Source organism: Doryrhamphus excisus, linkage group LG1 (assembly GCF_037039965.1).
Source record: "Doryrhamphus excisus strain RoL-2023G ecotype Guam linkage group LG1, RoL_Dexc_Guam_v1.1, whole genome shotgun sequence".
Taxonomy (NCBI): domain Eukaryota; kingdom Metazoa; phylum Chordata; class Actinopteri; order Syngnathiformes; family Syngnathidae; genus Doryrhamphus; species Doryrhamphus excisus.
In genome coordinates, this window is record NC_136357.1 from 18,372,043 (window position 1) to 18,386,380 (window position 14,338).

Here is a 14,338-nt window from a genome sequence, read left to right on the forward strand (position 1 = left end):
GCGGGGTGGGTTACATCCATCCTGGCCAGAGCCCAGACCTAAATACAATGGGGTGGTGACCTGAAGTGCATGGGGTTGTTTGCTAATTTTCGCTAGTTTGGCTAGTTTGGAGTCCTCCGGCCATTGAAACTGCATGTAAAATACGCATTTTTTGTTGCCCCATGCATAATTACGGTAATACCACCTGGCAATTGTTTATTCTTTTAATACAATTTAAATTGTCCAAACTGACAGATGCCATGCTGAATGACTTAGACAATATTTCTGAGAATCAAACACAAGTTGTAACTGTTGTGCAGTTTTCAAATAAATAAATATGCAACACTATTTTTGTGTTTATGTATTGCAAAATGTATTGTAAATGTGTTTATGTATTTTTTAGGAAATGTCCTTTGCAGTGAACAGTATCTTCTACCAAATGAATCACGTTTTAATCCCTAATCAAAAAAGGGCAGTAAGGATAATTCATAATGCCGCCTACAGAGAACATACTAACTCCGTATTTCTAAAATGACAAATACTTCAACTTGCTCATATAGTTCATCTTCAAACAGCTAAAATAATGCATAAGGCTAAAAATAAACAATTAGCTAAAAATGTCATCCAGTACTTCTACAAGAGAGGAGAAATATGATCTCAGGGAAGAAGTACATTTGAAACACTTCTATGCTAGGACTACGTTATGCTAGCCATAGCATTTCAGTATGTGGAATCAAACTATGGAATGGATTGAGTAAGGAAATCAAACAATGCACAACGATGAGCCAATTCAAGAAACAATACAAGCAGTTGATGTTTGCTAAATACAAGGATGAAGAGTCTTGAACCAGTCATGATGTGCTATATATATCACTATATTGACACTTACTATGGTACCCATTATGGCATTGGATGCTCATATCACCGAGTACTTCACTACCAGGTACATTATTTAAAAAAAAAACCTTAAACTGTATTATGGAAAGCAGGAAGGGAACAAATGTAACAGTTAGTGATTGTAAAAGTACCAGATGGAGGGGTAGGATTTAATAAGCTTTGCTTCTTCCTACTCCTTTTGGACATGTGGAACTGGGAACTGATTATGGGATGCACTCAATTGTAATCTGATGCATGTTCAAATGAAATAAAACCATTACCATTACCATTACCATTACCATTACCATTACCATTACCATTACCATTACCATTACCATAATCTTTTCTATGCTTTTGATGAGAGGAACAACCGATTCAATTTCAAAAATTTACTACTTTCCTATATATTTTTTTTTATTTGACACAGTAAAACTTTGGCTAGCGTCCTGAATTCGTTCCAGAAGGTCCTACTCTAACTGAAACCTATTTTAATCTGAATCAATTTTTTTCCCATAAGAAATAATGTAAACTCAATTAATCCATTCCAGAAAGCCAAAAATGTTAAAAGAAAACAAATTGTTATAGTTTTACACACAGAAAACACTTCAAAATCCATATGTGATGAATGAAAAGAATAAATGCAAATGTATGGTTACTTTTACCTTCACTGAAGACATGAGGCAAAGACAACAAGAGCCTTTCATTTGCCATTTTTATACATCAAGAATTTTTTTTCTGCATGTAAATCTATAATTCCATCCATTCAGCCATCCATCTTTCCATCTTTTTCGGCTTATCCAAGGTTGGGTTGTGTCCTGCCTCCCGGCCTCGCGTCGGAGGGGAGCCCCGGTGCTTCCACTTCCTGTTTCCATGTCTTAGCAAGCTGCTAACAAGAACGTTTTGTGGTTTAAAATAAGTGTCTTTTGCTGGTAGGGAATCAGGAACTCCAACCACTTGTGTCTGATGGTGGCGTCTTTAGGAATTGTTAACAAATGTGGCTTTCCCGTAGGAGCTATTGCTAGCAACGTAAACAGAAGAGCAGCGAGAGTTTAAAGAAATCAGCACGTCTGTGACATCATAAAGGGGCAATTTTACGACACCTTTTGAAACCGTTTTGAGCCATTCCAAACTTCTTTCAGGGCTCACTTCCAAATGCTGAAGCCTCATTATCTGAAACTTTGGCAACACTACATTCTAACTATATTTATAGATCAGAAAAGTGGGGAAAGCATAATAGGTCCCCTTTAATATTTCAGCCTCATGCTGCTAAAATGTTATTTTTTCCTCATAATATTGCATTATTCTCAGTTCTTTTTTGATTACATTTTTCCTCTTAACACTTTCTTTCTCACCGTATTCCTGTAAGACTACTGATGTTTTTTTGTCAGTTTTCTTGTTAAATTATATTTTTTTAAATGTGCCGCGGTCCAATAAAAAAAAGGCCACAAATGGCCCCCCGATGCACTAGCTCCAGTTGTGTGAGAAAAAACTGTTTTAAAAATTTGTACTCACAGTGAGCAAATGAGTGATTAGAAAAAATGAAGATGTAGGCACCACAAAATCAGTTTTTCAGCAATATTGCTGTATATATGTATGTATGTTGCTGTAATATGTATTATGCTCTCTGGAGGGAGGCTGGCTGTGTCATGCGTTGAAAACCCATGTGGCACTGTCAGATCCAGTACTATTCATGTGACAGTGATACTTCGACTCATAATATGTATATTTGTGGCATGACGAGGGAGCTGCGTGGAATGATATAGCTCAGGGGTTTACCAACTTTACCAACTCAGAGCACACCTTTGTCCTGTACAGTCCTAACATACATAGACAAAATGCTGCATTCTCAGAGCACTTATAAAAATTCAGGATTGAAATGAAAGCAGGGGGATAAAGGAAGCCCAATGTTAGAATAAAATGTAAATACAATTATTATAGTGCTAGTCAATGTTAGAATAAAATGTAAATTCAATTATTATAGTGTTATCACCCTTATATCCGTTTGCTTAGACAATAGTCTTGAGTGTTTTGAAACAGGAACATTCCATGACGCTGACCAGCTACTCCTAGCACCACTAATCTTGCAGGTGCCTGGGAAGTCCAGCAGCAACCTTGAAGATGTTTCTGTTCATCATGCAAAATGTGCCAAGATAAGAACACATGCACAAAAAGTAATTATTCTCACATACACATACACACACACACACACACACACACATAGACAACGAGTACAGTTGTGCGACTGCTTGCTTCCCCCTCCCCTTAAAGTTGCACGACCATGTATTAGGGACTTCCTAAATAAAAAGAGCGGAGCATGAATGGCATATTCAGAGTGGAGCGCATGTCAATGGGTATGCTTCACTCTCCTCGCTGCAAGAAACTTTGAATTTTGTCGTCTGTCTCGTCTGTAATTAAGTGTTTTTACAAGTGTCACATGAGTTTGAACCTGACAGTCAACAACACTCAATGATTACTTAGGCCTATAAATAGTTTTGTAAATCGTGCATTAAATATTTTACAATAAAATAATTTTAAAAATAATATTTGTAAAAATAAATCATTTTTAATAACCTCATGGCCCACCTGCAGTACCACCACGGCCCACCAGAGGGCAGTATCCCACACTTTGGCAATCACTCATATAGCCAATATTAGCAACAACGCCACCTAGGGTAGGCCTAGGACCCTGCACAAGGCAGACGCAAGTTCACTAATAACATACATGTTACAATATTAAAATATACAGTTTATTAATTTAAAATCTTCTAAAAACAATGTTCTTGAAATAGGACGATGATTGGACACAAACAAAACAAACAAGATCCAAATCAAACTAAAAGCAAATGAATCAAACACCGGTATTTACAGTTATATGTACAATACAAGGCATCCAAAACCAGCAGTTGTGGGAGGAGTTTGCCAACCGTGACCAGCGATTGGTTGCCGGGATTTGAGGCGCCCAGCCAACGCGAGAGGTGAAGCTTGGTCCCGCACGCTCCCGCTCTCCGAGGCACACAAACACAATGAGTAATGGGTAGAACAATGAGTAATGTATTAAAAACAACTGAGCCCAGCCAATGGGTCAGATGATGAGGCCTGCTGCCTACCCGAGCACCAAACGCTGATAGCTGATAACTCGCTGACCCAGAAACAGAAGCAAGAGGATGCACGCCACTCCAGCTTGCATTTAAATGCCCTCCTCTAATTAGCACATGATCAACCGGTGAGCAAACAAGTGCGCGCCAACAACAGGTAGGGGGAGGGCAGGAGGGGGAGCTCTCCACCCTGCTACATCCTGGACATTCACACGATAATAGCAGAGAGAGCGATACCAGTGCTGTCCAGAGGAGGCCGCTGTGACTCTTCAACTGTATTCTTTCCTGATTGTCTTCGCTCAGTCTGACCCGAAGAGTCTACAGCAAAATGGGGACAGCTTTAGTTTACGATGAAGAGATGACTCGCTACAAACTGCTCTGGATTGAGTAAGTAAGGGAAACAGGAGATATGACCATTTAGCTTAACGCCACAACCGGGAGCTGTCCATCGGCATTTGCTGCTTGGCTCCACTAACTTTTGTTTCGACAATTCCGTCTGACAGACACATGTGTATTCGGTTTTGACCTCACTGCTAGTTGTGATTTGTGCCGTTCGGTGTTTTATCACTTCTATATTTATATTTATTTATACTTCTATATTTATCACTTCCATATTTACAGCGTATGTACCCATGTTCTTGCTTGCCCAGAAATAAGGCTGTTTACACTGCTATTTGGGAAAGGAACCGTATTGGCTATTGTGGTTGTCGGTCGGACATGTTTAACAGGGGCACCCCAGTCGAAAAGTGGGGCAATGAATCGAAAATTATAAATATCCGTTGGACTTGTTTTTGAGAGAGGTTGTGTACCACACGTATACACATTAGCACTCACTAAAATGATTAAAACTTAGTTTTATGCATTTGGGACCAAATATGAGGTGAAAGAAAAGGGGGAAAAATGCAGTATAGTATCTGTGTGAATTCTCTCTTGGAGATGAATTAAGTATCTATCTGTGCAGCCTGTGAGAATGGGAGAAGGTGCGTTCAAGGACTGTCAAACTAACTGCCCGTGCCCAGGCCTGAGATTTAGCGAGATGTAATCACAGATGCAGTTCCAATTGCATATGTAAGATTTTTTTATGACACTCTTATTTTGTTTACACAGTTCGATGACTGCGGACAAACAGTGGTTTTATTTTAAAGGCCGAAAGTTTGTCATGTGTTTCTTGAGACGAGCTGGGTGCAAGAATGATCGTGCTTCTCGCTCAGAACCTTTGTCATTTTTTCATTCAGGCATTGAAAAACGCTCCTTACATTAAAGCGCTAAACTGAGCTAAACTCGATTGCTTCCATTCACACGCTGTTTCCCCACACAATAGTTCCTTCTCCTCACAATGACAGGATTTAATTTGCATGAATGTCAATTCCTGCAAAATTCTGCATTTAACAATAAATTCCATCTTTAATGGGAAATTTCGTGGAAATCATAGGACCCTAAATGCTGTGGTGCCAGTGTTACAATTTTGTTGCTTGATCTGGCGACATTCCAACCCCTGGTGACAACATTTTCTTAAATGAGACTAGCCTCAAAATCACTTGGGGAGTGTTTTAGTATTTGGGGACTCAAAAGTGAAAGCACGTATTGTTCTTCTTTTTGTGTTTGTGCCTGTACTTCCAGCCCAGTCTGTGAGATTGAGACGCCTGAGCGTCTGACAGTCAGTCATGAAGCATTGATCCGGAAAGGCCTGGCTGCTCGATGTGTTTCCATCCCTGTACAAGAGGCCACAGATGAGAATATTCTACTGATTCACAGGTGGGTCGACGTCCCAAATGTTTCTGTACTTAGTGTAGTACTGCCAAAATGTCATTATACTGACGATAAAATCATTTCATATTGTAGCAAGGAGTACCTGGAGGCAGTGAAGAAGACCCCCTACATGACGCTGGAAGACCTGAAGGACTTTACCCTGCAATATGGGGACGTCTACTTTCACCCAGTTAGTGGTATTACTTTTCCATCCAGAACTCCTGTGGTCTTCTTCTTCCAGACGGGTGAGCAAGTTTCTTCTCACTTTGTGCTCCAGAACATTTATCACTGTGCCAAACTCGCCGTGGGAGCCGCAATGCAACTGATCGATGCCGTTATGACCGGGAAAGTGAGAAATGGCATGGCTCTGGTCAGGTAAGGCAAATGTTGTACGTGTAATTGTACTTAGAAAATCAGAGCGTACCACATGTCTCTGTTTGTCAATAGGCCCCCGGGACATCACAGCATGCGCAGTGCTGCCAATGGATTCTGTGTGTTCAACAATGTGGCCATAGCAGCCAAATATGCCCAGCAAAACTACGGAGTTCAAAGGTAATGTGGCTTTGATGAGTGTTTTTTAGTTATATATTTTTAAATTATGACATGTTTGTATATTTGTAGGGTGCTAATAGTTGACTGGGATATACACCACGGTCAAGGGGTGCAGTATGCCTTTGAGGATGATCCGAGGTATGTTCATACAAACCAAATTTGTTTTATTTTACCGTTTTATATACGGTGTAATGAAGGGGTCTCAAACTTGCGGCCCGCACCTTGATACCAAAGTTTAATGTTGAAATGACAGCTTAAAGCTGTGTGCACACCGGACACAATTAACATGATTTTGCCCCGCCCATACTGTTACCGTACCCTGTTACCCCGCCCTGTTTTGCTTTGTATTAGCAATGAAGCTAAAGGCTTATGACGCTGGGTACAAATAAATGCAGGAAATGATTTGGAATAAAAGGGAAAATACACGTCAAGATAAAGCATCTCATCAAACATGTTGTTAAAGTTACGACGCTGCTCCCAGATGGAACGTACGATGGAGTACGATGCTAACTTGCTAATTGGGTCAAATTATTAAGTTTCATTAATGTTCATGTTAAAGGTTAAATAACTGTTAATACTGTACATTTGAATCTGAAAAAAATAATTTCTCTACTCACTAACTGTATGTGGTTTCTTACGTTTTTCTTATTTGCTGTTTTATTATTATTTTACTTATTTATTACTGATTGATTGATTTATTGTCTTTATTCTTAATTTGTTTGTTTATTTTGTGTAGAGAAAAATAAAAATTAATATTTGAGAACAGTGGAATGTTTTATCAGATATTTTGGTGTGGAAAACCAGAATCAAAGTACTGAAAAAGTGTAGGGTATAGCAGAAGCAACAGCATTGACGTTTTTTTTTTTGTTTTTTTTTCCAGTTTTTAATAAATGCGTTTTGGGGTTTTTTTTGCAAACCTGATGCGGCCCGGCTTCACCCACCCAGAACCTAGCTCCGGTGGCCCCCAGGTAAATTGAGTTTGAGACCCCTGTTGTAATATATATTTATCCTCTTTCTCCAGTGTTCTTTACTTCTCTTGGCATCGCTATGAGCACCAGAAATTTTGGCCTAATCTTAGAGAATCAGACTACGACTGTGTTGGCAAAGACAAAGGTGCTGGGTTCAACATAAACGTGCCGTGGAACAAGGTCAGTGACAGTGACTCATTTTTAATCGTTGGAGCGATGACTAATTATCATCAAAAATAGATTTCAATCAGATGATAACACACTCTGCGGGTGAGTTGCAGGGATGCTAACTGGCGCTTTGAAAAGCTTAGATTGGTGGGGCATTTGGGGGCGAGCACTTGGCAGGGTTTTGTGAGTTTGTGGCTCGCAACGTGATCATCCGTCAGGCAGCGGCTATAACGCCCCAGTCCCAACCCACTGTACTTGGAAGTGTGGGCAAAATCCGGGGACGAGTACCGCCTCAGAACGGACTTGGGAGCATACAGACACTATGTAGCCCTATTAATGCAGGAGGAACTTTTGTTGTGTGCGGGGCTGCGTTGGACTCCGGATGATGAGTGAGTGTTGTGCACACCGATTCAAGTCCAAAAACACTTTATTTATACCCGAGGGGCAATTTAAAGGCCACAGAGAGCAGCATATGGAATAAAAATGTAAGAAGCAGACAAGGACAAGTAAAAGAGCAGACACTACTGAACACACACATACCTAAAATAATAAATAGTAATGACATTTTTTTTTAAAATATAACAAGCTAGATGGAGGTTGTGCGAAATCTGGATAGGGAGGGGCCCAAGTTCAGAAGCTGGACTGTGTAGAGACAAAGATAGCCCTCCTCCTTTGTGTTCTACATCGTGGGCATCTTAGTCTACGACCTGATGGAAGCCACTCAAACACGGGGTGTAGCGCATGAGAAGGGTCCTGTAGAATCCTATATGCAGTCCGGGTTATTTGCTGATCGCAGTGTAGAGAAAGAGCTTTGCGAGTCGGGTCCTGTAGATGCAGTGAATAAAACGATGAAATGAATGAAAAGGTCAAAATGTTCTCAATAAAAGCATAGTAGAAGGTCAGCAACATTTTTTGTTCACTCCAAAGGAACTCAGCTTCCTCAACATGTACTGCCTCTGATGGCACTTCTTGAGGATCTCCTCTGTGTTGGATGAAAACCTCAGAAGGCCATCAAATATAGTGCCCAGATACCTAATCTCCTTAACCACCTCCACCGGTATATATCACAGAAATCCCGGACACAGAAGAGGGAGTCGGCCTGTTTTTCATTCAGGTTTTCAATTCATAATGTCAGAAGACTAGAAATAAATTCATTGTGAAACACAAAAGCTGACATGTATACTAGCATTTGTTAATGTGGTAAAAGCAGCATCTTGGCGTTGTTTGGCTCGCACAAGAAACAACCTTGGTGACACCTAATATAGCTAGTAATACATTTCAACATTTACACTGCATGTATGTGATTGGCATTGGTATCAGTATCGGCTGTTGCGGGTATGCTGGAGCCTATCCCATCTGTCTTTGGGCGAGAGGCGGAGTACACCCTGGACTGGTCGCCAGCCAATCGCAGGACAATGTTTTTTTTTTTAGCCTTTCTACACAATCCAGAGCTTCTATGTGTTGCCTTGATATACTTTTTAATGTTTCCAGACTGGAATGCAGAACAGTGACTATCTTGCCGTCTTCTGTCACATTCTCCTGCCAGTCGCCTATGAGGTGAGCCAAACCATCCAAGTTAAATTAGTAACAGATGTCAAGCAAATCATCAACTGAACTTTGATCGGAAATTCTTGGCGTAGTTTTGTCCAGACCTGGTGTTGGTGTGCGCCGGCTTTGACTCCGCTATCGGTGACCCTGAGGTACTGTATGACGGATCTTCGAAACTTTTCATTAGCTTATTATTAATTATTTGGGCGAGGCAAGTTACACCCTGGACTGGTCCCCAGCCAATCAATAATAGGTTACATATGAAGAGCTTGCAACCAAAAGGCGCTAAATCCAATTTTCACTAAGTTGCATGTTTTTCATGAGTTTAATAGACCTCTGTCATGTGTATCCAAATCACATATTTTGGTCTTGAAATCATTTTAAAAAATATGAAAAAAAGTGATATGAAATGTATGCTTTCAACCAAAAGGCGCTATTTCCATTTCAGATTTCAACCAAAAGGAGCTAAATCCCTTTCTTTATTCTTTATTCTGATTGGCCCAAGTTTCCCATCTATTGATAATCTGACCAATCAGAGAGAAGAATACAATTGGCACTGCACATACAGAAAGCCAGTATCAGTGCGCATCCTGTTTTGTTTGTGTACATTAAGTACACGTATGATAGTTACAGTATGTTATGCAATTCAGGAGAACACAAATTTTGTTTTTACAGTATTCTGTAACATGGAAGTTTTTTTCACGCCATAAAAGGCATGTCTCTACCTTGACACCTCCAACTTTCATGAGAAACATTATTTTACTTGTACTAAAAAACATACAATGTAAAGAGTTTGTAATGAGATGATTTTTGTCACTGTCACCTTCATGGTGTAGTCAAATATGAGCACTGCTTTTAATCATTTTTTTATTAATTTAATTAATAATAATTATTTTGTATTGTATGTTGAGAATGGCTTCTGTGTTGTAATTATTTTATTAGCATAGCACATTAAAGCACCTTAAATTATTTTACAACAATGCCATTGAAGAAGTTAAAGGTGACTTCAAATTTATTTCAGCCAAAAGGCGCTAAATCCATCATTTCAGCCTAAAGGTGCTAAATCCGAAAAAAAATTAATAAAAAAAAATATATAAAATACATGGTGTGTGCAGGATTTTTATAGCATGCATTTTTATGACCTATATTGATAGCTCTTTCATTTGCAATACAGACTTGATGACCAAATAGATTGATATGTGGGTAGTTAAAAATCATTGATTTTCTCGAAATCAGTCAAAATGGATTTAGCGCCTTTTGGTTGCAAGCTCTTCATATCGACATTCATTCACACTCACATTCATACCTATGGACAATTAGTAATCACCAATCAACCTAACATGCATGCTTTTGGAAACCAGAGTACCCAGAAAGAATGTTCTTGCTATTCATTTGTATTTGCCACAACTATTCCTTACTTTTTCAGGGTGAAATGTGTGCCACCCCAGACATTTTTGCCCACCTCACGCACCTGCTGATGAACCTGGCCGGAGGCAAATTGTGTCTCATTTTGGAGGTCAAATAAAAGAAATGACATATTAATTTTTGGTATCGACACTGACAAACTGGATTAGAAAACTTTATTTGTTTTATTTAGGGAGGATACAACCTGACTTCTCTCAGCCAGTCTGTGTGTCTCGCTGTTCAAACCCTGCTTGGAGATCCTGCTCCCCGGCCTGCAAACCTCCCAGGACCCTGTAAAAGGTTCCATCATTCAAATATTTCTTTGTTTCTACACAATGTACTCAAGCTGCTTCTATTTCAGTGCACTTGAGTCCATCCACAGTGTGCGCTCAGCTCATCGGAAGTACTGGTCCTGCCTTAAACACGCCGGTATTCCTTTATTTACCACAAATGAAGGACTCCACACATATTTTGAAATTATTCATATTTTGTTTTTTACTCTTCTTTAGCTGAAAAGCCCCCTTCAGACGTCAGCACAAAGTGCATGGAGGGTGGAGATTCCACAGTTACCGAACCTAACACAGCGTGGCCTGAGCCTCCCGTACAAGTCCCGCCTCCCTTACACACTGCAGCAGTGCTCCCCGAGGGCGTGGCTTGTCCCGACAGATGCTCCAGCTTACCCCAGGACCCAGATTCAGAGTATGAGCTTGTTTTTGTTGAATTGCGTTGAGTCTAATGATGAATGATGCTTATTTTTTCTCTCTCGCCATTAAGAGAAGGATTTGACGGTGGAGCTGTCTCTAAATTATCCAGTGTCACTGCACTTGCTGCGGGAATGAAGAAGAATGAGGTACAAAAAAAATACACAGAAACCGCTGGCCCATTAGGCAACATAAGCCTAGCAAAGCGCTAAGCGGGGGACCGCATAAATATCAGGAATAAAATGTCTGAAGTCATGCCAAGGCCTCACAAAACACACAAAGCCTGATTTCGGGGTATTTTACAAAGTGAGTTAAGTGGGTTAGTCAGTTGTGTTGAGTGTAAAACCAGACTATAAGACAGCTTTTGCTGGGTAGCTGTCTTTATAAAACAGCCATAGTAACTTCGGCTAAACTCTTAACCAGGCCGGGACCAGGTTATGTTTAGGCTTTCAGGTAAAATAAAGGTTATATAATGGGGCCCTATTATGCTTTTTCCACTTTTCTGACCTATAAATGTAGTTAGAATCTTGTATTCTCGAGTTAAATGATGCCAAAGTTTCAGAAAATGAGGTTTGTGCATTTGGAAGTGAGCCCTGGAAGAATAAGTTTTAGAAAGGTTTTTCTAACACTGGCTCTCTGTGATGTCACTGTGCCGGACTTCCTTATATGGGCATGTGCTGCAGGCCAGTCTGTGTATCATTACAGTGTGCCTTAGGGTTGGGCGATATATCGATATTTTTAAAAATATCAATATCAAAAGTAAGCATATTGTTCATATCGATATAGACTGGATTTGATACGGAGGTCTCATGTTTCAAGATGGCGCCGCCCGAGTGCAAGCTAGTGAAGGCAGCTCTGTGTCTTCTTTGGCGTTTTTAGTGTTTAATAGTGCTTTTTATACTTCGTTATTGTTTTTGTGCCATACAACCCCTTAAGCAAGTGTGCAGCTGTGGGTGTTATTACGTCTTATTACGATTGTCGCTGTGTGCGCCATTGTTGACACTCGGGAGCAGCTGTTAGCTTTGAGCATCCCTTAGCTACACCGAATCATCGGATATCCCCGCGGAGATATTGAGGTGGAGCGAAAAAGACGTTTTAAAGGTCGCTATATAAAGATGGCATGAACCATATTTACCGTCTGTCGTAATGTTGATTCTTGTATTTATAATGTATTATTATTTATTCAATGATTTATAGATTTTTTTGTTGTAAGGGTATTTATGTTATTTCCTCTTTTTTGTATTTATTTGTAATTTGTTAAATATCTGCGGGAGGTGTCCTGATAACTGAAAGTGAATTAACCAGTGTCAAGCTATGACCATTATTATACAAGAACAGTACAGGCACTTTTTCAGCCAAATTCAAAAATACCTCATTATCCAACCACACGCCAGCAGTCGAAACCTACTGCCGATTTTTGATGATATTCCTGAGGTCAGTACACTTTGTGTATTCTCTTACTGTGTCATGTGCATTCTTCCTTACATCTCATTGCCTCCCAGATTCGTAACGGCTTGGCCTTGGTGAGTGATGTTTCCATGGCGATGACGCCGCTCATCTGGCAATTGACTGCTCTTGAACAACGGTACAAACAAGAGGATCTTTTTTTTAATGCGATTAATTGTGATGAAATCATCTTTTTGCAGAGTTTTGGCTGTTTGGGTTGGAGACACTGGAGTCCTGAGTGAGCTTCCAGAGGACGGGTGAGTATAGTTTATAATGAATCATTGAATAAAGTGATCAAACTGGGTGAATTGATGAGACATTGTTCACGTTTAGGAAAACACTCACAGTGCACTTCAGCAATGAGGCGCCAAAGGAGCACATATGCAGATATTACATACCCGTTTGCCTCCAGAAGGGCTTCATGCAGGCTGCCTTCAGCCTCCTCCTGCCTCTCGGCTACGAGTACGACCCCGGTCTGGTCCTGCTGGCCCGGATGCCAGGGAGCAGCATGGACGAGAGTGTGTGGCAGCAGCTTGTTGGCCTCCTGCAAGGCCTGGCTGGGGGTCATGTGCTTGTACTCCTGCAGGTTAGACTGTAATATACTGCTGAAGTACACACCCTGGTAGTGATGTGGGTAAATTGCAGTTTCATTACAAAGAAATTGCATGCATTTGTTAAAATTGTGTAGAAATGCACCGCATCAGACTGGCAGCTGTTTCTAATATTTTGTCCCCCATGTGTAGATAAACAAGATACAAAATATTAGAAGCACCTCCTCGTATGATGCCGTGCAACCACATTAAACATGAAACTACTACCTTTCTCACTCCTCTTGTGCTTCCATATCAGGAAGGTGAGAAGGATCTGGTGGGAATGACAGCGTCTTCCCTCTCTGGGAGACCCGCGTTCTCTCTGGGACAACTTCCTGCTCCACTAGCTGAGGACGTGGCGGCGCTGGAGAGCCTGAGACACCGACTACAGACTGACTGGAAGCTACTGCAGACGTCAGGCGAATTTAATGTGACCTAAATAACACCAGCAACGACATTAGGTACACTTGCGCCACCATTTATGAGAGCTGTATTCATTGATGCATATGTTTATTGTTGTGGTTTGTACAAGTGCATTGCCTCATACAGGCATCCTAATATATCGGTTTATGTAGCAACACCATCACAATAATACACATACAGCATAGGTATACTGTATATTTGTGTATACTCACAAATTCATTTGCTAACCAAGACGCATTTATACATCTTTTGCGGGTTTTTTTGTGTGTGCAAGAGGCCAAAAGATGTGATGACGCGACTGCACAATAGAAGAGATATGGTGCAGTTTTAAGTGGCCACAAGGTGGCAGAATTGCATTAAGAGCTCAGCATGCATCTTTCCATGTAAAAGAGCACTCCATTCCAAGCAGGAAGTCAAAAAGCATGGAGCCCTGCAGCATTGAAGGGACCACCCACTTCAGTTCCAAATGTGTACATTTTTTTATTTTTATGTAAAACATTTTTTGTGTTGTTTATGTTGTGGCATAGTTGCTTAGATATTTTTGGCTAAATATATCATGGTGAAGGTAATGGTTTACTTTGATTTGGACATGAATCAAGTTACAATTGAATGCATCACACAATCAATTCACAGTTCCACATTTCTAAAAGGAGTAGGAAGAAGCAAAGCTTATTGACAACTATAAGGTATATACAACCTTTTTTCTGATTAAAGATGAGTCTATTCTTTCTTTGTGTGTACCATGTTTTTGGTAATGAAACTCTGAGAATGAATGTGATGACCACTGAAGCTGAAATTAATTTTGTAGATATATTTTCCTCTTTTCAAAGATAAAAGTT

The 14,338-nt window shown here is 40.3% G+C and overlaps 1 protein-coding gene across 2 annotated transcripts; it reads left to right on the top strand.

Moving 5' to 3' along the window:
• Positions 1-3,885: 3,885 nt before the first annotated feature.
• On the top strand, positions 3,886-14,290 carry hdac10 (histone deacetylase 10). Of its 2 annotated transcripts, none has more exons than XM_078791706.1 (19): positions 3,886-4,107; positions 4,254-4,337; positions 5,571-5,705; positions 5,793-5,889; positions 5,977-6,074; positions 6,147-6,251; positions 6,321-6,389; positions 7,273-7,399; positions 8,879-8,944; positions 9,028-9,087; positions 10,362-10,451; positions 10,533-10,639; positions 10,701-10,768; positions 10,849-11,038; positions 11,114-11,189; positions 12,543-12,625; positions 12,687-12,743; positions 12,820-13,072; positions 13,336-14,290. In XM_078791706.1, the coding sequence occupies exons 2-19, from the start codon at positions 4,279-4,281 to the stop codon at positions 13,513-13,515; spliced, it is 1,920 nt and encodes a 639-aa protein (XP_078647832.1). In that variant the 5' UTR covers positions 3,886-4,107; positions 4,254-4,278; the 3' UTR covers positions 13,516-14,290. The 2 variants fall into 2 exon arrangements, with proteins under 2 accessions (XP_078647832.1, XP_057931808.2); XM_058075825.2 differs by having other exon boundaries at positions 3,887-4,078.
• The last annotated feature ends 48 nt before the right edge of the window (positions 14,291-14,338 follow it).